The sequence below is a fragment of the Mus caroli genome, chromosome 7, assembly GCF_900094665.2.
Source record: "Mus caroli chromosome 7, CAROLI_EIJ_v1.1, whole genome shotgun sequence".
Taxonomy (NCBI): domain Eukaryota; kingdom Metazoa; phylum Chordata; class Mammalia; order Rodentia; family Muridae; genus Mus; species Mus caroli.
This window is the reverse complement of record NC_034576.1, coordinates 30075528-30101394: the sequence shown is the minus strand read 5'-3', so window position 1 is coordinate 30101394 and position 25867 is coordinate 30075528. Positions and strand designations below refer to the sequence as shown.

The following is a 25867-nucleotide window of genomic DNA, read 5'->3' as shown; positions in this document are numbered from 1 at the left end:
CGGTCACATATACTTTGCAAAGGAGTTTCCTGCCTCTTGGCGGTTCAGTTTTCCTCCCGGCCATGAGTGGCCCCTGAACTTCTGCACTCAGTTTTTCCTGACCAGCCATGACCTTGAAGACATTTTTGTGCAGCACATTCCCTGGGCTTGTAGAACTGAGGTCAGCTCTGCCCTCATGTTCCCTGCCATCTGTAGAATTTGCATCTCTCTGCTGGCTGCTGCCTAGCAAGTGACTCAGTTTCAATCTCAAGACTTTCCCATTTGCAGGGCTGCCAGATGGTTCAGTGGGTAAAAGTGGTTGTGGGCAAGCTTGACAACCTAAGTTTGACCCCTGGAACCCACATAAAGGTGGAAGGAGAGAGTTCCACAGGTTGTCCTCTGATCTACACACACACACACACTACACACACACACACACACACACACTACACATATATACACACACCACATACATATACATGTACACAACACACACTTTCACACACAATATAACACAAACACACACAACTCATACACAAATACAGACACCATACACAAAAACATACAACACAAACATATACAACACTCAAATACACATAATATACAAACACACACTCTCACATGCCACACACATACCATATACATATACACCCACAAATACACACCACAGATACCACAGACATACTACACTCACCACACACATACACACGTACACACATACCACATATGCATAACACACACAAACACACACAACACATACATAAACACACACACAAACACAAACATGCACAACACTCAAATATACAAACACAAACACAACACACACATATGCACAAACATAACACTCACCTGACACACAAACACACACATACAAATATACACTTGAACACACACAATACTCAAACAACACACACACATACACACACTCTTGCATCTTGACACAATCACATATAAATAAAAAGGGAGTAAAAAAGACTTCCCATTCAGCAACTTTCTTCCCCAGAGCTCTGGTCCTCCCCTTGCCCGTAGAGCTGCGAAGGTATTCATGTCAGTGCTAGATCACTCTGCTCCTGCCTTCGGTGGGATTGCTAGCAATAAGATGTATCAGCAAGCTAAAGCCACCTTCAAGAAGACCTGTTCCTTCCCCAGCCAGCTGGGAGCTCTAGCTCTGGGAAGAAGGGTTGCTGAGTGGGAAGTCTTTTACTTCATTATTATTTATTTGTGATGGCGCCCAGGTGCATGAGTATGTGTGTGTGTGTGTGTGTGTGTGTTTGATTATTGTGTGTTCAGGTATGTATTTGTGTGTTGTCTGGCTCTAGGGAGCCTGGACAAGCCAGCATGGAAATTCATCAGACATGGAAGACACACAAGCCAACACGTGACTGCAGAGAGTCAATCTGACTCCAAACTTGTGTTCTCCACCACAGCCTCTCATCCACACCATATCTGCTGGTCTCTCTCAGAGGCCCAGAGAGGAAGGGGGTGTGGCCAAGCATGTGAAACTTTTCTTAGTTTTACTCTCAGATCCTGCTAGGGATACTGAAGATCGAACACAGGAGGAAGCAGGTAAAACCATTTCAATCTTTTCTCTTGCTCTCGACAAGTAAATATGGAGTGGATATGGAGTGGCCTCTGTGTGCTGGCCACGAGGGAGGGCCTGCTGTGGTTTTTTCATCTACTTTACAATAGGCACAGACAAACCTCACCCTCCAACGCCTAAGTCCCCAACCCCAACCCCTCATCCCTACCCTGTTCTCCCCATCCCTGTCTTTCAGTGTCCCCTTTCCAGGCTTTCTGGGTCTTCTGAGGTAGAGAAGCTTTTGAGTGCCAGAGAGGAAATGATGGGACCAGGAAGCTAACCTTGAGGCTCTCAGAAGGTGAGCAGATCACAGTTCTTGGCCGTGTTCTAAGCTTCTTGACTTAGTAACTGTTGCTGCTGCACCCTGCTCTACCTCCTCACCCATCCAGGCCCCAGGCTCAGGTCCCTGCTTCTCATGCTGTAAATTCCTGGGGTTCAGAGCTTCACTCTGGAACTGCCTGCTTCCTGCTTAAGCTGAGTTCTCCAGCCAGGCTCTGCTAAGGATGTGGCCGGAGGGGCTGCCAGACAAACAGGGTGGTCCAGCACCCAGAGGCTGATTGTTGCCACAGCCCTTGTTATAGCAACCACACGGGTGTGTTAAAGTGTGTCCTCCAGAACAGAGCTTGCAACCCTGCAACGCTTTCATTGGGAAAGATTAAAATAGAGTTCATGGCCAAAGAAGCATGGCCACTGCCTGTCTAAGCTCTTTCGACAACTTAAGAAGTCCTGCAGTGAAGCCTCCTGTTGAGCTCTGCCTTTTCCAAGTGGCTGTGACTTTGAAGACATCTCTATGTGGTGCATTCCCTGTACCTGGGAAACTAAGATAAGCTCTTCCTCAGATGATCTGTTCCAGCCTCAGCCCACAAACCTCTTATATACACCCAGGCCACACCAACCCCAACAGTGGAGGCAGAAGCCAGCCCACGCTCAGCAACTGAACTGGCTTTCCCTACACCTGTTCCTGGTCACCCAGAAGTCCTTACTACCTGTGCCCTGCGGCCTGGGAGAGAAATAGCAGGAGAAAGGGAGGTGCGGATGCTGTGCAAGGTATGGCAAACCTTGGGTGGGCAGAAGGGAAGGGACACAGCTCTGCTCTCTGACACCGGAGACATACTCTGTTGGCACATCCTGCAAGATCCCTGGGGACTCACACAGAGATCACAGCCACGTGAATAGAGTTAACTTGTTAAATTTAACTCTACATAAAGTGTAGGATGGTGGAGGCCAAGTTTGTGTGTGTGTGGGGAGAGAGAGAGAGAGAGAGAGAGAGAGAGAGAGAGAGAGAGAGAGAGAGAGAGAGAGAGAGAGAGAGAGAGAGAAGAGTTGTAAATTAGTTGCCCTTAAATTGGTCTGTCAGGCTAGAGCTGTATACCACTACTTATTTAATTCTACTCATAATGACTTGGTAAGCCAGACTAGCTTCAACCTTGTATTCATAGATCCAGGCTCCTAAATTCTGGGATTTTTAGGTATATACCACTATGGCTGGTCCTATGTATTGCTTCTAAAGCAAGACATTTCTCATGACAATCTGGCTTCTTCCTTATGGTCAGACAGTGGGTGATCAGACAACATGAGGTCCCCATTCCCACCTGTTAACGACTGGCTGATGTTAGAAAAGGGATGCCTGCCCCTTGCTCCCTATCAGCACCCAGGGCTCAGGAGGTGATTGCTCGGATTGCTCTCTGCTTCTAAGGCGTTCCAACTCCCTCCAAATATACTGCACTATGGGTTTAGTTTTACTTTTTGGGCTAGTACTATGAATTGAATCTAGATCCTGTGCTTGTTAGGCAGGGGCTCTACCACTGAGCCACGCCCCCAGGCCCCCTCCCCCCTTTATTTTTGTTTTGAGACAAGTTTCTTGTAAAGTTGACTAGATTGGACTTTGTAGCCAAGCTGACCTTGGGTTTGCAATTGTTTTGCATCAGCCTCTGGAGCATCTGGAGTTCCAGGCCTGAATCACCAGACCTGGCTCAAGTTTGTTTTAATGTGGTTTTCCTCACCACCAACCTACCAACCTACCACCCCCGAGTCTTTCAAATCACTCTAGCTGATCCCTGTGTGTAATCTTGCAGTGGTAACCTGGGAAGACCCTTGCTACCTGAGCCTGGCATTGGAGGCATGTAACAGGCTGGCAGCAGAGCCTGAGAGAACAGAGTTCTAAGAGTTATAAAAAGCCATCAAGGTAGCTCAGGGGTCCAATGTGCTTGCTGTGCAAACCTGGCCGTATGAGTTAGATTCCTGGGACCCACTTAAAGGAATCCACCAAATTCTCCACAAAGTTGTCCTCTGGTGTGCACACGTGCACTGTAGCATGCACATGCCTCATACTTCAGGCACATGTATGTGTGCGCTTGTGTGTGTGAACACACACACATACAATATAAAATAAAAATTACAAACATACAAATGGACAGAAGAGAGAGGTAGAGAGGAAAGGAAAGGAAGGTCTGCTTGAAGAAGTGTAGTATACCCAGAAAAGGCTCTATGAGCACCCCAAACCTACATCTCTATCACCTAACTAGACACACCACACACACACACACAATCAGGAAGAAAGGGGCCAGAATTCAGGGGACAACAAGCAAGATAAGGGAGCAACAAGATGGCTCAAAGGCAAATTCCTTTTGCTGTTGTTGTTGAGACAGGGTCTCAGAATGTAGCCCACGCTGGCCTCAGACTCATAGCAATCCTCCTTACTCAACTTCCCGAATGCTGAGATTACAGTCACATGCTAACACATCCAGTTTACAGACTAAATTCTTCCTTCTTTAGGTCCCACCCAGACGAGACACCATGCGCGCCCACTACCCGTGGCTCCTCTTGATCCTAGGTAAGTGCTGAGGCCCAGGCTGGTAGCTGGGTCTGGAGATATCAGTGGATAATGCAGAGAGGGGATGGACCTGGGGCATTGGAGGGGAACCGCAGGTGGGGGGGGGGGCGGGTGTGCACAGAGAGTCTGTGCTCCTGCTCCACCGTGTGTCTCCCCAGTGTCTCCCTCTCCTGCTTCCAGTGGAAGTTCTTACCCCTCAGTAACAACTTCTGACCAGAGTTGTGGCCTTTAGGACATGCGGCTTCGGCTCAGTACAGCTCAGCAAATGATTGGACCGTTGACCATCCCCAAACCCTCTTTGCCTGGGAGGGAGCCTGCATCAGGATTCCTTGCAAGTACAAAATTCCACTACCCAAGGCACGTCTGGACAACATCCTCCTTTTTCAGAACTATAAGTTTGACAAGGACACCAAGAAATTCAATGGAACTGTCCTGTACAACGCCACAAAGACCGAGAAGGACCCAGAGACTGAGCTGTACCTTTCTAAGCAAGGGAGAGTAACAGTTCTGGGGAACAGAATAAACAATTGTACCCTGAAAATCCACCCGATATATGCCAATGACAGTGGGAATCTGGGGTTGAGGATGACCGCAGGGACTGAACGATGGATGGAGCCCATTCACCTCAATGTCTCCGGTAAGGCATGGGGAGACAGCCAACTGTTCTAGCAGCAGCAAAGAGGGGCCTGCTCAAACCCTGGAGCAAACAGCCAAGGTGCCTATTTAACATATTAAAGAGAGCCTGGCACCAGGTTCTCCCAGCATCCCTCAGTCCCTACCTATTACAGAGAATGGCTGGCACCTGGCCCCCACTCTCTAGCCCAACTCCCCAGCCCAAGAGCCGGGCTGCCCCTTCCCCAGGCTCTTCCCTATATAATCCAGCCGTCTGGGTAGCCCACCCTCTTTTACCTCTAGCCCATTTCCTTGGCTGCTGCACCTGGTTCCCCTCTCCCACCCTTCCTCACCTGGCTCGGGGTCATATCCACTCTGGACTCTCCCAGATGTCCCTGCCTCTGGCTATGTTCTCCCTTTTATTTACAATATAATTTCTCCTCCACCACACCTAGGAGCAATCATGTTCTTTCCTTTTTATTTCTCCTTTTCATTCGCTCACCAAATAGGAGGCTTTGATGCACACACACACACACACACACACACACTCACTCACTCACTTACACACTCTCTCTCACACACACACAGCCAACTGCAGCACGAGCAATTGTCCTACCTCAGGCTTTCTCTCCTCAGCTTGTGTCTGTTCTGGAATCCGTTGTCGAGGCTCTCAGGTTTTCTGAAGCTTTCTAAAGCAGAGAGAGGTCTGGATTTTCAAATCTCTCAGTGTGTTAGTGACCACATTCTTTTAGGCTAGAGGAGAGCACAGGGCTCAGACATGACCCCTAACAACAGCCAGGGGCCTCTGCCCTAGACAGTATCATCACTCCACACTAGAGCTGTCCGTGCTGTGTCTCTTGATGTCGCATCATCTGTCGGCTGGTCTGGCATGGTGGAGATTTGAGCCCAGGGCCTCAGGATCACCCCACTAAAGGAATATTGTGCTTGGCTGACTCTAAGTCTGAGTCTGACAAACAAACACATGCCACCAATGATACATGGAGAATTAAATCAATCAATCAATCAATCAATCAATCAATCAAATCACCCTGGGTGATCCTGAGGCCATTAGGAACATAATGGAAGGAGAAAGTGAGAAACAAAGTCAATGTTAGACACAATTTCCCAGCAGGCTTGTGTTCCCAAGACCTTCCGGAGTAGTCAAACTGACTAAAGAAAGGCTAGCCTTGAAGAGCTTCTTCTGGGGTCACATGGGAAAGGATGCCTGAAGTCAGGGGTGGACAGCCAGTCTGTGTCCCATCTCCAGCAAGCAGGCCTCTCTCTTCTTTCCCCTTAGAGAAACCGTTCCAACCTTACATCCAGATGCCATCAGAAATCCGGGAATCCCAAAGTGTCACTCTGACCTGTGGACTGAATTTCTCCTGCTTTGGGTATGACATCCTCTTGCAGTGGTTCCTGGAAGATTCTGAGATCACCTCCATCACTTCTTTTGTCACCTCCATCACCTCTTCTGTCACCTCCTCCATTAAGAATGTCTATACAGAGAGCAAGCTCACCTTCCAACCAAAGTGGACGGACCACGGAAAGAGCGTGAAGTGCCGAGTCCAGCACTCCTCCGAGGTGCTCTCTGAGAGCACTGTGCGTCTGGATGTTAAGTGTGAGTCTCCGGGTGGGAAGGATGCTACCTGTCACCTTCTTCCTAAATCCTGTCGCGTTGTACCCAGGGTGGGAAGAGCATGTGTCCGCTGAAGGTTTAGCTGTCAGTCACCTGTTTCTGCGGTGGCACAAGCCCGCCATGCTGTCTTTTCTGTTAGTCCTCTGTCTCAAGACACAGGCTCATTTTAGCCTCTGCCTTAGCCTGAACAATAAGGCAACCTAGTTAAGTGTGGTAATGCAGGCCTGGAATTGGGCACTCAGCAGGGGATCTCAAGATTGAGACAAGCTTGGACCACAGAGTAAAACACTGTGGTCTCAAAAACTAAGGGCTAGAGATGTAGCTCAGTGGTATGGTGCTTGCTTAGCACTTGTGAGATCCTGGACTAACCTCCAGCATCAATCAATCAATCCATCCATCAATCAGTCAATTAATCAATCAATTCTGAAGCCACAGCATGCTTTGAGGATCATCTCCTTAGGGTTCATTGTTCTCCATACATGTAAGTTTTCACATCATTATTTTATGCTTCATTCACCCATTCATTCACCCACTGAATGAATATTTACTGTGGGGCCTGGCATGGTGCTACATACGTTTAAACCCAGCACTCATGAGGCAGAAGTAGGTGGAGCTCTGTGAATTTGAGGTTAGCCTGGTCTACATAGTGAGTTCTAAGCCAATCAGACCCTACCTTAAAACAAACACCCAAGCCTGTGAATTGATTGGGTGCCAGTCTTGTCTTGAATGCCAGCTTAGGCTGAGCACACAGGTTCTGCTTGTGTGGATTAACAGTTGCAATGGAAGAGACACATAAGAAACATAGAGCAGAATTGCCAGGAGGAGATATGTATATTAATAGAAAAAGAGGTCTGAATTTGTCTAGCCAATCTAACAAACCCCCTTAGAATTTTTTTTTAAAGCTTAGTACTATGTGATATACTGTTTATTCAATCTTAAAAGACTTTTAATTTTTTATTTGTATGTGTGTGAATGTTTTGCCTGAATGTATGCCAGTGCACGGATCACAAGAATGGTGTGGATCACAAGAATGGTGTTTGTGGAGCCCAGAAGAGGGTGTTGGATGCCCTGGAACTGGAGTTACAGACAGTTGTGAGCCTCCCTGTAGATGCTGGAAACCCCAGTCCTCTGGAAGAGCAACCAGTGCTCTTAACTGCTGACCCATCTCTCCAGTCCCATAATATATATTTTTAAGTACTTAGGAAAGATAGTTCAATGGTTTAGAGCACTTACTGATCTTGCAGAGGACCTGAATTCGATTCATAGCATCCACACCAGGCAGCTGACAACCACCAAGAGCTTTCTCTCCACAGGATCTGAGGCCTTTAGTCCCTCTGACACAGATACACACAAAGAAAAGAAAACAAACTTTTTTTTTTTTTATGTATTTGCCTTACAAGAATGAGGACTTGAGTCTGAATCCCAGAGCTCACATTTTAAACATTGAATGTAAGCAGCGTGTGGTGTAATCCTAGCACTCGGGAGGCAGAGGCAGGTGGATCTGAGTTCGAGGCCAGCCTGGTCTACAGAGTGAGTTCCAGGACAGCCAAGGCTACACGGAGAAACCCCGTCTGGAAGAACAAAAAGCCAACAAAACAAAACAAGTGGGTGTGGTGGCCTTTGCTTGTTGTCTGACCATAGTCACCTGCGCACTCTCGGGCACACACAAATACCTCAAAATGGTAAAAAGGAGGTGGGTGATTAGAAGGATAGAGCCTCATGTGAGGAAGGTGCAGACCTCAGCTGACATGATAGAGAACAGGCAAAGAAGTTCCGATGGAGAGGAAGAAACAAGCACAAAGGTCCACAAAAGGGGGAGCATCGTGTACCCACCGCAGCCTGAGCCTTCAGCTAAGCGGGGAAGGAAGTAGAGAGGGCTGGTCCCCTGGGCTGTACAAGCCCAGTGGATAGACAGCTTCAGTGCCAGTCTTTGACGATGCTAAGGATACTCGGGGTGCCGGCAGAGACAACAAGGGTAGGGGACGGGAGAAATGAGAGCAGGCAGACAAGTGAGGAGCTGGGGCAGTCACCTGGGTGGAACCACAGATGTGCGTGCTACTGCTGTCGGAATAACAGTGCAGCCACCGAGCATTCCTTGTGCTTTCCGCAACTGCTTCTCGTTTCCCGCAGATGCCCCGAAGCTGGAGATCAAGGTCAATCCCACAGAGGTGGAAGAGGACAACTCTGTGACCATGACATGCCGGGTTAACAGCAGCAACCCGAAACTCAGGACGGCGGTGTCTTGGTTCAAGGATGGGCGCCCCCTAGAGGATCAGGATCAGGAACAGGAACAACAGATGTCCAAGCTAACTCTGCATTCAGTGACCAAGGACATGAGAGGGAAATACCGGTGCCAGGCTTCCAACGACATAGGCCCAGGAAAGTCAGAAGAAGTGGAACTCACGGTGTACTGTGAGTTTCCTTGAAGCTGGTGAGGGAGGTGCGGAGTTAGCAGGGTCCTCAAGGGATGATACCAGAGGTTCAGGTGGCTGCCTGTCCACGTTAGCAGGCTCTGCTCACCTGTCCTGTGGCCATACATTCTTTCAGATGCTCCAGAACCCTCCAGGGTTCACATCCACCCTTCCCCCGCTGAAGAGGGACAGTCAGTAGAGCTGATTTGTGACTCACTGGCCAGTCCGAGTGCAACAAACTACACCTGGTATCACAACAGGAAACATATACCTGGAGACACCCAAGAGAAGCTCCACATCCGTAAAGTCTCCCTGTGGCACGCTGGGAATTACTCTTGCTTGGCAGAGAACCGTCTGGGTCCTGGACGGATAGACCAGGAAGCTAAGCTGGATGTCCATTGTGAGCGGCCAACTGACTTCCGGGTTTTAGAGGAAAGAGGGAATTAGAGAAGGAAGGCAAATAGGGTGTAGGGTGAAGGGTTGTAAGAGTGAGGGGGGTGTAGCGGGTGTTGGGGTGTGGGGGTATAGGGAGTGATGGTGTGGGGTGTGGGGGTGTGGAGTATAGGGAGTGATAGGTGTGGGGGTGAGGGGGTGTAGAATGAGGGAGTGGGAGGGAGTTTGGAAGACAAGCAACCAGGCACCTGGAGCTTCACAGCTGCATTCTAGACAGTGACCAAGAGCCTCAGCTTATGGCACTTAGTAGATGTTTGTTGAATGAATGAATGAATGAATGAATCTCACCAGCCTGGTGGCCTAGATCTGTCATCCCAGCTACTGGGGAAGCTGAAGAATCACAAACGTGAGGCCTGCCTGGGAGGCAGAGTAAATTCAAGGTCAGCCTAGGCAACTTAGTAAGACTGGCTCAAAAGTAGAAAGAGGACCAGAGATGTAGCTCAATGACAGAATACAACCTATAATATACCTGTAAGGGACTCAGCAACCAAACGCTAGTCTGGAATCCCCCAGTGAGGGGCTGGGGGCGTGGCTCAGTGGTACAGCCCCTGCCTAGAATCTCCCAGTGAGGGGCTGGGGGCGTGGCTCAGTGGTACAGCCCCTGCTTAAAATCCCCCAGAGAGAAGCTGGGGGTTTGGCTCCCTTGGTAGAATACTTAGCACACATACAGCTCTGGATTCATCCGGCCCCGCATAAAAGAAACAAATGTAGTGGCACATACCCGAAATCTCAGCACTTAAGACACAAGGCAGGAGGATCGTAAATTCAAGGTCACCTTGGCTCTCTAGCAAGTTTGAGGCCTGCCTGGGCGATGTGAGGCATGGAGACATAACATTCGTAGGCAATGGGTGAGGCCCTGATAGATCTGAGAGCCGGAGGGACCATCTCACCATTCTGCCCCACGGTTTGGCAGCACAGCCCAGCTTGCTTTGGAGATGCTTCCAGGGTAGTGTTTGTTGGGTCCCTAGTGGCTTGGATACAGACAGGGCTACCCATACTCTGAACAGCAGTAGCTAAGTATCACACCACTGGCTGCTCTAAGGGTATCCTTTGGGAAGATTCTAGAAGGCTAGGTGCCCAACTTGATAGGGGCCTACAGGCCACTGTCACACAGCTTTAAACAGCATGGGCTCTGGCAGTGTGCTTCACAGGTGTAAGAGGGAACAGGAGAGGATGCATTTGGGGACAATGTGAAAAAGCTCTGTGAAAACCAGCCTTGCAACTGGCCCAGGGTGGTGCAAGTCGGCCTTTTCTGCTATTCAGGGGCTATTCAAGTTCAAGGCTGACCTGTGCAAATTAAGAAGACCATGACTCAAAAATAAAAGGTTAAAAAGAAAAAATAGGCGTGGTGGCGCACACCTTTAATCCCAGCACTCGGGAGGCAGAGGCAGGCAGATTTCTGAGTTCGAGGCCAGCCTGGTCTACAAAGTGAGTTCCAGGACAGCCAGGGCTACACAGAGAAACCCTGTCTTGAAAATCCAAAACAAAAAAAAGAAGAAAGAAAGAAAGAAAGAAAGAAAGAAAGAAAGAAAGAAAGAAAGAAAGAAAGAAAGAAAGAAAGAAAGAAAGAAAAAAAGAGAAATAGGTTAGGGCTAGCGATGTAGTTCATTCAGTGGTAGAGCTCTTGCCTAGCCCGTGTAAGACCTCCCGTGTGGTGTCTGGTGCTTGCAAAGGGAAAGAAAAGAAATCATGCTTTGCTTGCCTCTCCATTCTACCCTAAGATGCTCCCAAGGCGGTGACCACAGTGATTCAGAGCTTCACACCAATTCTGGAAGGAGACAATGTGACCCTGGTCTGTAGGTACAACTCCAGCAATCCAAACGTCACCTTCTACATATGGGACCCTCAAGGTTCTGGGAGTGAGCTCAAACCCGGAGTGCTGAGGATTCAGAAAGTGACATGGGATTCCATGCCTGTCAGCTGTGCTGCCTGCAACCACAAGTGTTCGTGGGCCTTCCCTGTCAGCCTGAATGTCCACTGTGAGTGATAGAGGTGCCCAGGAGGAGATCACATTGAGATCTGTGGGTGGGAGAGTGAGGGGAGGGGATGGGGACTCAGACCACAGGCCAAAAGAGAGGGTCGAGGGAGGACGCACAGGGCTCAGCGCCAAGGAGACAGGATGTCCTAATCAAGGGCACAGGAAGCTTTGGGGACATCAAGAAGGGAAGAGAACCAAAACATCACCTGAGGCTGTGGCCCTGCAGATGCCCCCAGAGCCGTGAAGGTACTGAAGGTCAGCCCTGCATCAGAGATCCACGCTGGGCAGCGTGTCCTCCTCCGATGCGACTTCGCAGGGAGCAACCCTGCAGAGGTCCGCTTCTTCTGGAAGAAGAATGGGAGTCTCGTGCAGGAAGGGAAACACCTGCACTTCAGCTCCATCTCCCCAGAAGATTCTGGAAATTATAACTGCATGGTCAACAACTCCATCGGAGATACCTTGTCACAGGCCTGGAACCTCCAAGTGCTGTGTGAGTGACTGGAGCTGGGGCCTAAATGAGAAGATGATGAAGTGACCCGCTGACCCGGCCTGACTCAGGGTCTCCTTTACAGATGCTCCTAGGAGGCTGCGTGTGTCCATCAGCCCTGGGGAACGTGTGATGGAGGGGAAGAAGGCCACCTTGTCCTGTGAGAGTGATGCCAATCCGCCCATCTCACAGTACACCTGGTTTGACTCCAGTGGCCAAGACCTCCACTCCTCAGGCCAGAAACTGAGACTGGAACCCCTGGAGGTCCAACACACGGGTTCCTACCGTTGCAAAGGGACCAATGGGATAGGCACAGGAGAGTCACCACCCAGCACCCTCACTGTCTACTGTAAGTTCCCCTTGCTGTCTTCCCTTGGTCCCTCCCCTGTCCTGGGAGCTGCAGTCCCTTCCTTCTTCCTTCTCCTGTGTCTAGTTCAGACATACCCTGTGACCTGAGTGGAAAGTCCCCTGCTCTACCGGCCTGCCTTCCTCCTTTCTTCTACATGCCAATCTCGCCCTTGATGGATGAGACCCTTAGTTCTTTTATTTTTTTTTTAATTTTTTTTTTATTTTGGTTGTTTTGTTTTGTTTTGTTTTATTTTTGCTTTTCAAGGAAGGGTTTCCCTGTGCAGTCCTGGCTGTCCCAGAACTTGCTCTATAGACCAGGCTGGCCATGAACTCACAGAGATCCACCTGTCTCTGCCTCCCAAGTTCTGTGACTAAAGGTGTTCGCCACCACCACCCAGCTAAGATCCTTATTTCTTATCTTTTGATATTTTAGTGTTTTAAACAAGATAATACTAGCATATAGTTTTTTAAAAAAATCTTTTCAAGCACAAAAAGGAAGCTGAACAGGGCCTTGAGAGGTTGGAGTGGCGATACCATGTGAAGGCCAGTGCCAGCCTGGGCTATGTAGAAAAACAAAACAAAAGAACCCCATCTCCTGGGCTGGAGAGATGGCTCAGCAGGTAAGAGCACTGACTGCTCTTCCAGAGGTTCTGAGTTCAATTCCCAGCAACTACATGTAATGAGATCTGATGCCCTCTTCTGATGTGTCTGAAGACAGCTTCAGTGTACTTACATATAATAAATAAATCTTAAAAAGAAAATCTCCCTTTCCTACAAAACCCACCCACACTTTCTTGTTTGAGATAAGGGTCTTGCTATGCAGCCCAGGTTGGCCTTGAACTCCAGGCTCAGCCTCCTGAGTGTGGGGATTACAGATAGGAGTAACCGTGCCCAGTTTGTGCTTGCCTCTTTCAAATGACTGTAGCCCATCCCATCTCCCTAGCACCCTCTTCAAGGCAGAGACGTACTGAAACCCTTGCTGTGGACACACCTGCAAGGACAAGCCAGGGACCAGGCTTGTGTTGGAGCAGAGTCTGCCTGGGTGCACTTTAAGTTTTGACTGTCTGATCAAACTGTTGTCAGGGTTTCAGGGCAGCAACCAACTCAAGGGTCACAGGCTTTCTGTGAGAGCTGACTATGGAGTAGCTCTTGCTAGAGGCAAAGATTTGTCTCTTCTCTGCTATCAGGGGTGGGAAGACAGGGACTTCTTCTCCATCCCCTTCTCTATCCGTCTCCCATATGAGGAGGAAATCTGCAGGCAAGAAGGACCAGGCTTTGTGAAAGAATAAGGACAGAATGCTCTCTCTCTCTCTGTCTTCACAAGGCAGAGTGGGCCTGTTTACCTTTCTTCACCAGACAGTCCAGAGACCATCGGCAAGCGGGTCGCCTTGGGACTAGGGTTCTGCCTGGCTATCTGCATCCTGGCCATCTGGGGGATGAAAATCCAGAAAAAGTGAGCCCTGTCTGTCTGCTGCCCCTCCTCTTCCTGTCCCCTCCCCACAGCCCGCAGCCTGCCAGGATCATCCCCACCTGCCCTCACAAACCCCTTGATCCTTAGATGGAAGCAAAACCGCAGCCAGCAGGGGCTTCAGGAAAATTCCAGTGGCCAGAGCTTTTTTGTGAGGAACAAAAAGGTAAGATGAGAGGAAGATGAGATCCAGGGTAGCCCTTGGAGACAACAGATGAGAAAAGGGCTTGAGGACACACGGGCATCTGCAGTCTCAGTGCTGGAGAAGCACTGAGAAAAAAACCTCCAGGGAATTGTGGGGTCAAAGGCCAGGGGCAAGGCATGGGGTCAGAGAAGAGAGCCATAGCTTCAACTTTGCATCTTCCAGGCTAGAAGGACCCCTCTCTCAGAAGGCCCCCAATCCCAGGGATGCTACAATCCGGCGATGGATGACACCGTTAGTTACGCCATCTTGCGCTTTCCAGAGAGCGACACGCACAACGCTGGGTAAAGAGGGTACTGGAGTTTGGTAGCTGTGACTCTCAAGGGGCGTGGGAGGAAAACAGTGTGTCCTAGTCTGCCCTCTTTGTGCCGGGCCTGTACCAGGCTCCACCATACACGTACACTCATTCCCTTATTCTTGCTGCATGACAAGATAACAGGCCTCAGAAGGGACGTGTGTCTTTAGTTCAGAAGCTGGTGTCCAGAGCCAGGCTGCATGGCGGGTTGACAGTGTTGTGATACATTCACACAGCCATTTTCATTAGCTGCTGCTGTGGTGCTATGCACAGAGAAATCCTCTCCTAAGGGGCTGGGGTTGAAGCACTGCTGGGAAAGCTCATGCATGTGTAGCCATCTCCTTTCTCTCAGAGATGCAGGGACCCCAGCAACACAGGCTCCTCCTCCAAACAACAGCGACACGGTCACTTACTCGGTGGTACAGAAGCGGCCTATGGTAAGAGGACAGAGCTATGGAAGGCTGGGATCTCAACTGAGAGCCGGTCATGGGACACACAGACAGTGAAATTGGGGATGGTGGCAGACTTAAGTCTATTTTCCATTGCTATAATTGAATATGCAAGACCTGGTAGTTTATAATGGAAAGAAGCTTATTTCACAGCTGGGGCATATGCCACAGAGAACTCAACTCCCTAAAACAGTCTCTGCCTTGATTATCTATTAACCCATCAATATAGTCACCTCCCACAGACCCCACATTTTGGACATTGGGGACCCAGTGGGAGAAGGCTTGAAAGGGAATGGAGGAAGGCTGGTCATCCAGGCCTGCTTCACCTTCATATGCTTCGCAGGGTGATTATGAGAATGTGAATCCGAGCTTCCCGGAGGATGAGAGCATCCATTACTCAGAGCTGGTTCAATTTGGGGCTGGTAAGCGGCCCCAGGCAAAGGAAGACGTAGACTATGTGACCCTCAAGCACTGAGGTGGGTAGCGGCTGCAGTTTCGGGTTCTTGAGCCTAAAGAAGACAACCCCTTCAGCTGCTGCAGCTCAGATGCTAAGGCACCGGCAGCTCCCTGGGCACGGACTCAGGCGTGCATGTGGCACACGCCTTTAATGCCAGCACTCGGGAGGCAGAGGCGGGCAGATTTCTGAGTTCGAGGCCAGCCTGCTCTACAGAGTGAGTTCCAGGACAGCCAGGGTTTTTCAAGGAAACCCTGTATTGGAAAAACAAAAAACCAACCAACCAACCAAACAAAAAACAACCTGGGTCTGGCCAGACCTAACCGGCCTTCTCTGGCTGGTGATCCTCCCTCACACATTGTGCGGCATCTGCTTCTCCAACCGCAGGCACCCACCATCTGCTCCATCCTGTGCTTCACTCACTTCAGCTGGATGTGTTCCTGTTGTAATCGTCACTAACATTTCTTCTTCTTTGACCCCTTGATACTCTACCCCGTTCACTAATCTTACTACCCACTTTCTGGCCCTGGGGAGAAATCCCGAGGAAGGACAGAAGTAAGGAAGCAAGGGGCACTGTCCCCAGTTGGCTTTTCTCCTACAACGATGTTGGACCTGTGGAGATGGTGCCTTCCTTCCGGGGTCCTGGACATTAGCAGACAGAATGGAATGGACATATATATAATTCAATAAGTGCTTCATATTAAAAGTGGTGCAGCTGTCACATGAATTCTTTTGTATTGGTGATTGATCATACTGGAAACATGGAGATGGGCATGGTCTCTTGGTGTCTGGAGGGAGGGGGAAAGACTCAGGATAATCTCACTATCAAATCAGTCCCTAGGGGCACCATTGTCTCACAGTGTTGGTATTGAACTTAGGGTTTCATGCATGCCAGCTGTGATGGTTTGAATATGCTTGGCCTAGGGAGTGGTAATATTAGGAGGCATGGCCTTGTTGGAGTCGGTATGTCATTGTGGGCATGGGCTTTAGCCAGTTTTCTCCTAGCACATGAAGATGTAGAACTCTCAGCTCCTCCTGCACCATGCCAACCTGGATGCTGCCATCCTTCTGCTTGGTGATAATGGACTGAACCTCTGAACCTGTAAGCTAGCCCCAATTGAATGTCCTTATCAGCGTTGCTTTGGTCATAGTTGTCTGTTCACAGCAGTAAAACCCTAACTAAGACACATAGCAAATACTCACTTGAAGTAGGCAGATGCTCTGCCACTGAGCCACACCCCCAGCCCCTCACTGGGGGATTCTAGTTCTAGTACTGAGTCATACTTCTGGCCTCCTATTTATTGTAAAATAGTATCTCAACTACTCTGTAGCTCAGGCAGGCCTGTAACTTAGAATTCTCCTGCCTGTGCCTCCCAAGTAGCTGGGTGACACACCTGCACCACCAGGAGCTGTTAGCTTTGTTTCTGGGAAAGGCTATTGGCTTTGTAGCTGGGGTGAGTATTGATGCATGCACATCTTGAGTCTTCTGTTTCTCCAAGATGAAGATGTTGTTATTCGTTACTACATGTGTGGTTCAAGGAAGTGAAGTTTATTCAGTGGTGGGAACACTGAGAAGCCAAGTGTAGAAGACAAAACTCCTAAAACCTCAACCCCAAATTCCCATCACTAGTTTGAAGCCAACCTGGACTACAACTAGAGACACAGTCTCAAAAACAACAGCAAAGGAATAAGGGGAAGTGGATTCCTCCTTCCAGCAGTCCTAAGCGGGGACCTGCCAGGTTCTTTTACCACCTAAGACCCCCTGGATCTCCCCAGTTTGCTATTGGCTCCAATGATCCCAGGTCCTAGGACCAGCTTTCCCCATTCACCAGTTCAGCCTAAGGAGTGAGTGAGGTGGGCTTGACCAACCACAAAGGCAAGGACCTGCGACTCCTGTCACCCAGGAGGGTCCCCTTCCCTCCCTCCCTTCTCATCTTTCCCCAGAGCCAGAGGAAAGTGCTGATTTCTTCTTTGTCCCCAGGTTGATCTCAGGTGCGCACTGTTAACTCTTCTGGAGGCTAGTGGGACTTATTTTATTTTATTTTATTTTATTATTGTTGTTTTTTGTTTTTCGAGACAGGGTTTCTCTGTATAGCCCTGGCTGTCCTGGAACTTACTCTATAGACCAGGCTGGCCTCAAATTCAGAAATCTGCCTGCCTCTGCCTCCCAAGTGCTGGGATTAAAGGCGTGCGTCACCACTGCCTGGCTAGGGACTTTAAATGCTGTTTAAATGAAGGGCTGATGAGAAGGCTCTGTGGTCAAAGGTGCCTGCCTCCAAAACCCAACAACCTGAGTTCAATCCCCAGGGCCCACGTGGTAGAAGGACAGAACTGACTCCCCCAAATGGTACCTGCACACTCTGGCATGTATGCACACATAGACACACACAGATGTAAAATTAATATTTTGGGGGCTGGAGAAGTGTCTCAGTAGTTAAGAATGTTCAATACTTTCAGAGTGATTTCTTCAGGTATCCCCATTTTTTTAACATTTATTTATTTTTACACTAAAACACAAAACAAAACACCGTTTAAATGAGAGAAGGAAGGTTTTAGGGGCTTCTATACTCTCAATGAAGTTAAGCAATATTCAACTACTAATTAATTATTCATTAATATTTATGGCAAGCATTTGGTATCTATTCACACACTGGCTCAATGTGTAGAGCGTCTGCCTCACAGGCACGAATCCATTTGTTCTATGTCCAGCACTAGATAAATCGGGCATGGTATTGCTGCCAATAATCCTAGCATGGGGAAAGTAGAGGGCATAGAAAGTTCAAGGTCATCTTCCACTACCCAGCAAATTTGAGACAGACCTAGACTGCTTGAGACTTCCTCTCATGACACAAAACAACAATAATAAACCCCACACCTGGGATAGTCCATTGTTGGGGTGCAAGAATTATAAAGCACGGAGCCAATGCCGTGAAGCTTTTAATCAAGCCTGGAGTCTCCAAAGACCCCTTGAGGACAAGGTCTACTCCAAGGAGCAGAAAGCAGCCCTGAGGCTGACGAGATCTGGATTAGGCTTCCTGGCAACCACCAAGTACCTCCTTATCCTGTTCCCAAGCCCAGCTGCTGATATAAAGCTACTTCATGACCCATTGACCACGAGATGTGGCTGTCAACAGCTTTGCTGAGGCGTGAAGAGCAGGTGGTCAGGAAGTCCAGAGGCCCGGACTCCAGAGCACAAGCAGACTTTTGCCCTAAATTAAGCCGTTCCCCCAGGATCAGAGCACCTATGAGGCACCATGAACCCATCAGACCTCGGCACACATGAGGGCAGCCTTTTAGCAGGGATAGCAGACACAGGGTCGTATGGTCAGAGGGACAGTGAAGGGCCACAAGGCAGCTTGCATAGGGAAGATTGCAGACCCTCAGTGAAAATGTCACTGTGTAGAATTAGACTAGAACTGCCAATGTATGTATACGCAGGCGAAACAGAAATTAATAAAAAAGCAACTGTGGGTCTAGGCATGGAACCCAGGACCTTGTGTACACTAGGAAAGCATTCTACCACTGAGCTGTGCGTACCCCCAGCCCCTCATTCATAGAGTCTCGGCAGGTGGTGCACCACCAAGCCATGCCCCCAGCCCCGTCACTGGTACTCATTTTGAGACAGTGTCATTAAGCTCTGTAGGCTGAACTTGAACTCACTCTGTAGCTCAGGTTGGCCTTGAGTTTGTGATCCTCCTACATCAACTTTCAGAATAGCTAGAATAACAGATCGTAGCACCAGGCTTAGGCCACTAAGAGATTCTTTTGCTGTTCTTCTATGAATGACAACATGTACCTCCTTTGGGTGACTGAAGTCTCCAGAATTATTGTTATTACCTAGAAATGAGTCAATCAAGCAGGGGCTCTGCCTATGAACTCATCCAGCAGTGGGGCAGAATCAGCTCTCAGTGGGTCTGGATGGGCAGTGGGTGCATCGGGACGGTACAATGCCACACCCCACAAACCCTGCTTCTTTAAGGTCTTCACCCAAGTCAATCATACCCCAATCCTTCCTCTTGCTCCTGGGTCCACCCTCATCTCCTGCAGACCAGCATAGGATGCCCCATCAGCTGCTCATCCAGGCTGCGAGCACTCCAGCTAATGGCCACCCCGCCCTTCTCTCCCTTCCAGCTCACTGCCCATCCCTGGCATCATCCAGAATCCCGGCAAGGGGACTCCTGAGTCTCAGAGACATCCGGCAACACTGAGAGGTGAGTCCCGTTTTCAACGGTTCCTCTCTATTCTGGGTTTCTGTGCCTAAGATGTTCCCTGAGGTGTAATATACTGATGGGAACTGGCCTGGCCTGCCTTTGGGGCTGTCTGTTCCCTTAGTACCTGCTTTGCCTGCCTCTCCATGCCTAATGTAGCTAGTACCCAACACTGTTCTCTCTCTCTCTCTCTCTCTCTCTCTCTCTCTCTCTCTCTCTCTCGTGTGTGTGTGTGTGTGTGTGTGTGTGTGTGTGTGTGTGTAGCACTAGCTGCTCTACAACTTGCTCTGTTGACCAGGCTGGCCTCAAACTCACAGAGATCTTCTTGTTTCTGTCTTCTGAGGGCTGAAATTAAAGGTGTGCACCACCACTCCGGGCTTTCTCTCTTAAAACCAAAAACAACTGTGTATGTGTGTGCAGTTATGGTGACTGTGAGTGACTGATGTGGGTGCCAGGATCCGAACTCAGGTCTCCTGGAAGAGCAGCAAGCTCTCTCTAACTGCCGAGTCATCCCTCAAGGCAGCCCCTGATTTCTCTGGTGAGGGTTCTTTCCTTTTGAAGGGTTACAGAAACTCTGGTCACAGAGTAAGGGACAAGGAGTGAACTTGGGGTCTCTGTCGCCCCATACAGCCTGGTTCTGACTTCCCTCTGCTCCTCATTCCCCAGAGTCTCAGGGATCAGACATCGTTGCCTTAGCTCTGGAACCTTCTTTCTCTTCCTGTTACACCCAATCGTTATCTTCATCCTAAGAGCGGTGCTGTGGAGAAGCAGCTGGGGACTGAGCGCTTGGACTCCTTGATGCTGATCCGAGTTCGGTTGCTATCCGGCGGCCATTTCCTTCTGTGGGCCTTGGCATCCTCAGTGACTCTAGGACTAGCTTCTGGTGCTCTGGGCAGGAGGAACGCCAGTTGTGACATTCTTTTCTCTGCAGATGAGCTGAGTACAGTGAACAGGAGGAACAGTAGCGACCAGCAACCACTCGGCCTCATGGACCTGCCCCCACAGCTCTCCTTCGCCCTCTATGTATCTGCCTTTGCGCTGGGCTTTCCATTGAACTTGTTAGCCATCCGAGGCGCAGTGTCCCACGCAAAACTGCGACTCACTCCCAGCTTGGTCTACACTCTCCATCTGGGCTGCTCTGATCTCCTACTGGCCATCACCCTGCCCCTGAAGGCTGTGGAGGCCCTGGCTTCTGGGGCTTGGCCCCTGCCGCTCCCCTTCTGTCCAGTCTTTGCCTTGGCCCACTTTGCTCCCCTCTACGCAGGCGGAGGCTTCCTGGCTGCTCTCAGCGCTGGCCGCTACCTGGGGGCTGCCTTCCCCTTCGGGTACCAAGCCATCCGGAGGCCCCGCTATTCCTGGGGTGTGTGTGTGGCTATATGGGCCCTTGTCCTCTGCCACCTGGGGCTGGCCCTTGGCTTGGAGACTTCCGGAAGCTGGCTGGACAACAGTACCAGTTCCCTGGGCATCAACATACCTGTGAATGGCTCCCCGGTCTGCCTGGAAGCCTGGGATCCTGACTCTGCCCGCCCTGCCCGCCTCAGTTTCTCCATTCTGCTCTTCTTTCTGCCTTTGGTCATCACTGCCTTCTGCTATGTGGGCTGCCTCCGGGCCCTGGTGCACTCGGGCCTGAGCCACAAACGGAAGCTCAGGGCAGCTTGGGTGGCCGGAGGCGCTCTCCTCACACTCCTGCTCTGCCTGGGGCCCTATAACGCTTCCAATGTGGCTAGTTTCATAAACCCGGACCTAGGAGGCTCCTGGAGGAAGTTGGGACTCATCACAGGAGCCTGGAGTGTGGTACTCAACCCACTGGTCACTGGCTACTTGGGAACAGGTCCTGGACGAGGAACAGTATGTGTGACGAGGACTCAAAGAGGAACAATTCAGAAGTAGCAGCCACCTCTGGGGGCAAGGGGCACTGAGTGGAATTGGATGACTCTTGACTCTGCCAGGCTCCCAAGAGGGCAGATCCACCACAACTCAGGAGGCCTGGCCCAAAGCCATCGCAGAAGCCACTCATGGGAAGGGTTCCACCTGGAGAGGACAATGTCCGTGTAGGAAGAGAATGGAGGCCACGTGCTGGACAACAAGGGACAGTATGTCTGCCTGACACACCTCAGCCTGCTCCCAACTGCTTCTGGCCTGTATTGTCCTAACTGCCTGCCGTAGGCAGTGCGCAGTCCTCTCCTGGGGGTGAAGGGAAGCTCACTCCTGATCAAGAGGAATACCACCATCATGACCCAGTTTGGGAGTGTTTCCCTGAGATAAGAACATTTTCATGTCTGAAGAAAAGAGGCAGCATCATGGCCCTGCCATACCACGCTGAATCCACTAGGGGACAGCACTGAACGTTCAGTTTCAGCGAAACGGGGGTGGGGGGTGGGGGAGTAGGGGTGATGGGGGGTGGGGGGAGGGGATGGGGGTAGGGGGTAGGGGGAGGGACTGGTTTGAAACAGGGAAAGAAGGGGCTTTGCCGACCTGAGCTCCATCAGAGGCAACTGTGGAGAGGAGTAGGTAGTTGCAGGTACCACTCCGAGTCTCATCCTTCAGGGTGTCTCATTTCCTCGTCAAACATAGCACCCCTGCCTCTTCGTGTGTGTGTGTGTGTGTGTGTGTGTGTGTGTGTATTATTGGAGATAGACTCCAGATCCTTCAACCTGCTAGGCAAGTGCTCAGTGGCTGATCTTTATCCAGGTACTTCACCACCACCACTCCATACACACCACACACACCACACACACACACACACACACACACACACACACACACGCACGCACGCACGCACGCACGCACGCACACACACACATGCACGCACGCACCATACACATTTGTTTTAGCAGACAAGAGTTTAGGTGTAATCTTGAACTCCTGGGCTCAAGTGATTCTCCTGCCTCAACGTCCAGAGAACCTGAGACTGTTGGCACAGGACACAGTTCCCCCATCTCACGCAAACTGTTGATTTCAGCCAGGTGCCCAGATGGGCAGGTTGTGAGCCAGACTCAGTGCCCAGCAGAGGGAGCCAACACCCATGCCATTCTGTAGCATGTTTGCTTGTCCAGGGAGCATCTTTTCAGATTTGAGCAGATACCACACACTCCTTCAGCTAACTGCTCTGGGGTGCAAAGCAGTACTCCCAGACAAGGGATGCCTTCCCTCAAATACAGCGTGAATTAGCTATGGTGCTGACCACCTTCATTTTGGGGATGGTAGGAAACGTTCTTGTTGCCCTATAGCATAGATGAGCTGGAATGTGGTCCTTCCAAGTAGGACCCCTAAGGCTTAATGGACATGTAGAAAAACTAGTGGTGTCAGCTATATTGATCATCATTTGAAGGAGGGGAGGCACACCCCAGCCCATGAGAGGGAGGCCAGAGGAGAGTGGCCGTGAAGGAGACAGACACTTGGGCATCTCTGGGGAGGCTAGATATCAGAATCAAGCTTGTTCTTCTCATGAGAATAAAGCCTCTAATGAGGATTAACAGAAGAGTGGCCAGAGCACCTGAACGGGTTCATACAAAGTATTCCTTGGGGCAAGTGGACCTCTGTGAGGTCAAAGCCATCCTGGTCTACTTGGTGAGTTCAAGGGCAGCCAGGACTATATAGTGAGACCCTGTCTCAAAAACAAAAACAAAACAAGAAAGAAAGAAAGAAAGAAAGAAAGAAAGAAAGAAAGAAAGAAAGNGAAAGAAAGAAAGAAAGAAAGAAAGAAAGAAAGAAAGAAAGAAAGAAAGAAAGGAAGAAAGAGAGAGAGAGAGAGAAAAAGAAAGAGAAAAAGAAAGAAAGAAAGAAAGAGAAAAAGAAGAAAGAGAAAGAAACGACCTCTTTGAGGCTTTAAATTCATTTGAATGTAGGGTTTTTGAGCAGTAGATCCACAGCACTTAGAAAACAGAGCAGCACATAGTAGGCATTCAGCAATCAGCATGTAGTAGGTGCTCAGCAAACATTTGCTGAATGCATAGATACTTTGATCTCTTGCCAAAGAAGTTCTGTGTTGCTTATTTGGTAACTATGTAGAGAGCCAGACTGTAGTAATGGCTGGGGTGACTATTTAACATATCACAGCAGATGCTGGCCAGCTCTCCCAGCATCCATCTGTACCTGTGACTCCTCTAGCACTTCTCGGCATGCCCCTACCCTAACCTCCTAGGGCCTGGGCTCCCCTTCCCCTAGCTTGATCCCTATATAACTCAGCCACCTGGCTACACCAGTCTTTTGGCCTCTTGACTGGGTTGTCTTTGACAGGGGCTTTTCTCTTGCTCCCCCTCCCACTCTCTCCTCTCACTGTCCAGTTTAGTCTGCTGGCCACCGTCAGCCTGGACTCTCTTCCCTCTGTCTGCTTTCTCCCTTATATCTACAGTAAAAATCTTCTTCCTCCTTTAGAGTAGTCATGTCCTCCTTCTTTAAGTTCATGTTTGCATTCACCATGAAAGTCAGAAGTAATAGACACGGCCCCTGGGCAGTGAGGGCACCAGAGACTCTTGGTAAAAGTCGGTGTAGCACCTCTGCCTGCCCCATAGTGGTTAGAAACCTCTGTCCCGCTGCCCTGGGGCACCTGCTGGGGTGGGGCCACTGCTCCCAGTTACCTGGCCTTTCTCCCACTTGGGGGACAATCCACTTCCTTCCTGGGGCCCATGAGAGCAGAGTGATTCACTCAGGCTTCCTCTGCTGAGTGGAGCCAACCCACCTCCAACTAGATCTCTTGAGATCCAACTCCCCCAGGAGACAGAGCCTCCTTTTAGCATCTACATCTTTATTATTTAGTCTTTCACTTAATGCAAGCCCCAAAGCAAGAAAAACTGCTTGGTTCACAGTAGCACCTTTAACAATGTCAGGAAATTTATCCATGCTAAGTATACAAGCCAATCTTTAAAAAAAATTTGCAAATATGTACTCTATTTTCACAGCCCCAGAAAAATCCCTTCTGTTTCTTACACCATTATCTCTCTATCTCCCAATTACTAATCTACTTTCTGTTTTAAAATTTTTTCCTATTCTGGACATTTCATGCAAATGAAACTGTGTGAGACAGAGCCTGCTATGCCTAGCTTGCTTCACTTAGCACACGTTTTAGGGTTCATCCATGTGGTGTGCTTGGGTAGTTCACCCCTGACTATGCCATTATCCCGATGTGTCTGTCTATTGAGGGGTCATTTCCACCTGTGAGCCAAGGTCACTAGGTCTGGGATGAGGATGACTCATGAGCCAGCATTTGAGAATGTGCGCGGGTTCAAGTCTCTTCAATAAATATTCATAGCAGAATTATTGTTATTGTGTAAATGTATGTTCAACTTTTTAGTTGAACCGAATTGATTTCCAAAGTGCTACCCCATGGTGCATTCCCCTCAGCCATCAACAAACACTGTGTTGTCCCTCTATCTTTGCCAGAACTTGGTTCTGACTAGTGTTCTGCTGACAGCCATTCTGGTGTGCGCCTGTTGGTTTGGTGCTCTGTTCCATAAGTGTGTGAGCAAATGGTTATGCTATCTTTGAAGAAAAACAGAGCCAGATGCAAAACATGTGCCCCCACCCTACCCCACCGAAGGGATGCCTAAGAAGGAAGGAGACCTGAAGAGCCACCTCCCTGTCATGAGTGAAAGGATGGTAGACATAAAACAGTGGTACCCTGGAGGGCCTGTTGTGGATTATGCCCCCATTGAAAGATAACTGCTGTTACCATTGTCTGCACCAGCACCAGCACCTTCACCACCATCATCCCAGATCTTTTCCTGCACCACAAGGACCCCCTCAGGAAGAGAGGCAGACTCTATTTTATGTACTTAGCATGCTTTGTTTTATTTGGGACAGGGTTTCATTTAGCCCAGGTTAGCCTCAAAGTGTGTGTAGCCAGGAGTTGATGGTGACCCTGAACTCCTGATCTTCCTCCCTAACTTCTGGATTACAGGTATGCACCACCACACACACACTGCTCTCTGTGCTGGGGCTGGAACTCAGGGCTTCAGGCAGGATCGGCAAGTGTTCCACCAACTGAGCCCAGTCTAAGTGCTCTTTCCACCGAACTATATCCCAGGCCAACGTACATGCTTTAATCTATGAAATTAAATTAGTACCTCTGTTTTATAGAGCGGGAGACACAGGGTTGAACTCATTCCTTCCCAGATCACAGCGTTAGCAGGAAACAGAGCTGACTGCAGATCCCAGCCCTCCATTTGTGCCTTCTACTTCCCACTCTGATGAGCACTAGATATGCATCGTTCTAAAAAGGCACTTGAGAGATCCAAGAGAAGGAGATAAAGGCAAAGCAGGATGGAGGAAGGTCCTCTCTGCCACTGACCATCTGCGCAGAGATGCACACATCCTTGGAATTTGTCCTTTCTTTTTGCATATGGACACAGCCCTGATAGCTAGCTCAAAGCATCTTTTGTGCAGTTCTGCAGCGAGTGGAGTGACGTCATAGGCACCATCAAGTCTTTATCATTTCTGCTGGACAGCTAGCTCACTACCCTGGTGCTGCAGGAGC

General features: G+C 49.6%; 2 protein-coding genes across 4 annotated transcripts; both read left to right on the top strand.

Moving 5' to 3' along the window:
* Positions 1–1441: 1441 nt before the first annotated feature.
* Cd22 (CD22 molecule) lies at positions 1442–16321 on the top strand. Of its 3 annotated transcripts, none has more exons than XM_021166582.1 (16): positions 1442–1545; positions 1769–1856; positions 2444–2587; positions 4334–4391; positions 4624–5028; positions 6301–6621; positions 8770–9051; positions 9187–9450; positions 11225–11482; positions 11708–11971; positions 12054–12317; positions 13673–13769; positions 13875–13950; positions 14152–14270; positions 14634–14718; positions 15074–16319. In XM_021166582.1, the coding sequence occupies exons 4-16, from the start codon at positions 4355–4357 to the stop codon at positions 15203–15205; spliced, it is 2604 nt and encodes an 867-aa protein (XP_021022241.1). In that variant the 5' UTR covers positions 1442–1545; positions 1769–1856; positions 2444–2587; positions 4334–4354; the 3' UTR covers positions 15206–16319. The 3 variants fall into 3 exon arrangements, with proteins under 3 accessions (XP_021022241.1, XP_021022240.1, XP_021022242.1); XM_021166581.2 differs by having other exon boundaries at positions 1520–1545; positions 1755–1856; positions 2444–2605; positions 15074–15907; XM_021166583.1 differs by lacking the exons at positions 1442–1545; positions 1769–1856; positions 2444–2587 and adding an exon at positions 2744–2963 and having other exon boundaries at positions 15074–16321.
* Positions 16322–20291: 3970 nt separating this feature from the next.
* Positions 20292–21372, top strand: Ffar1 (free fatty acid receptor 1). The gene has a single exon (XM_021166642.1). The coding sequence runs from the start codon at positions 20380–20382 to the stop codon at positions 21280–21282; it is 903 nt and encodes a 300-aa protein (XP_021022301.1). The 5' UTR covers positions 20292–20379; the 3' UTR covers positions 21283–21372.
* The last annotated feature ends 4495 nt before the right edge of the window (positions 21373–25867 follow it).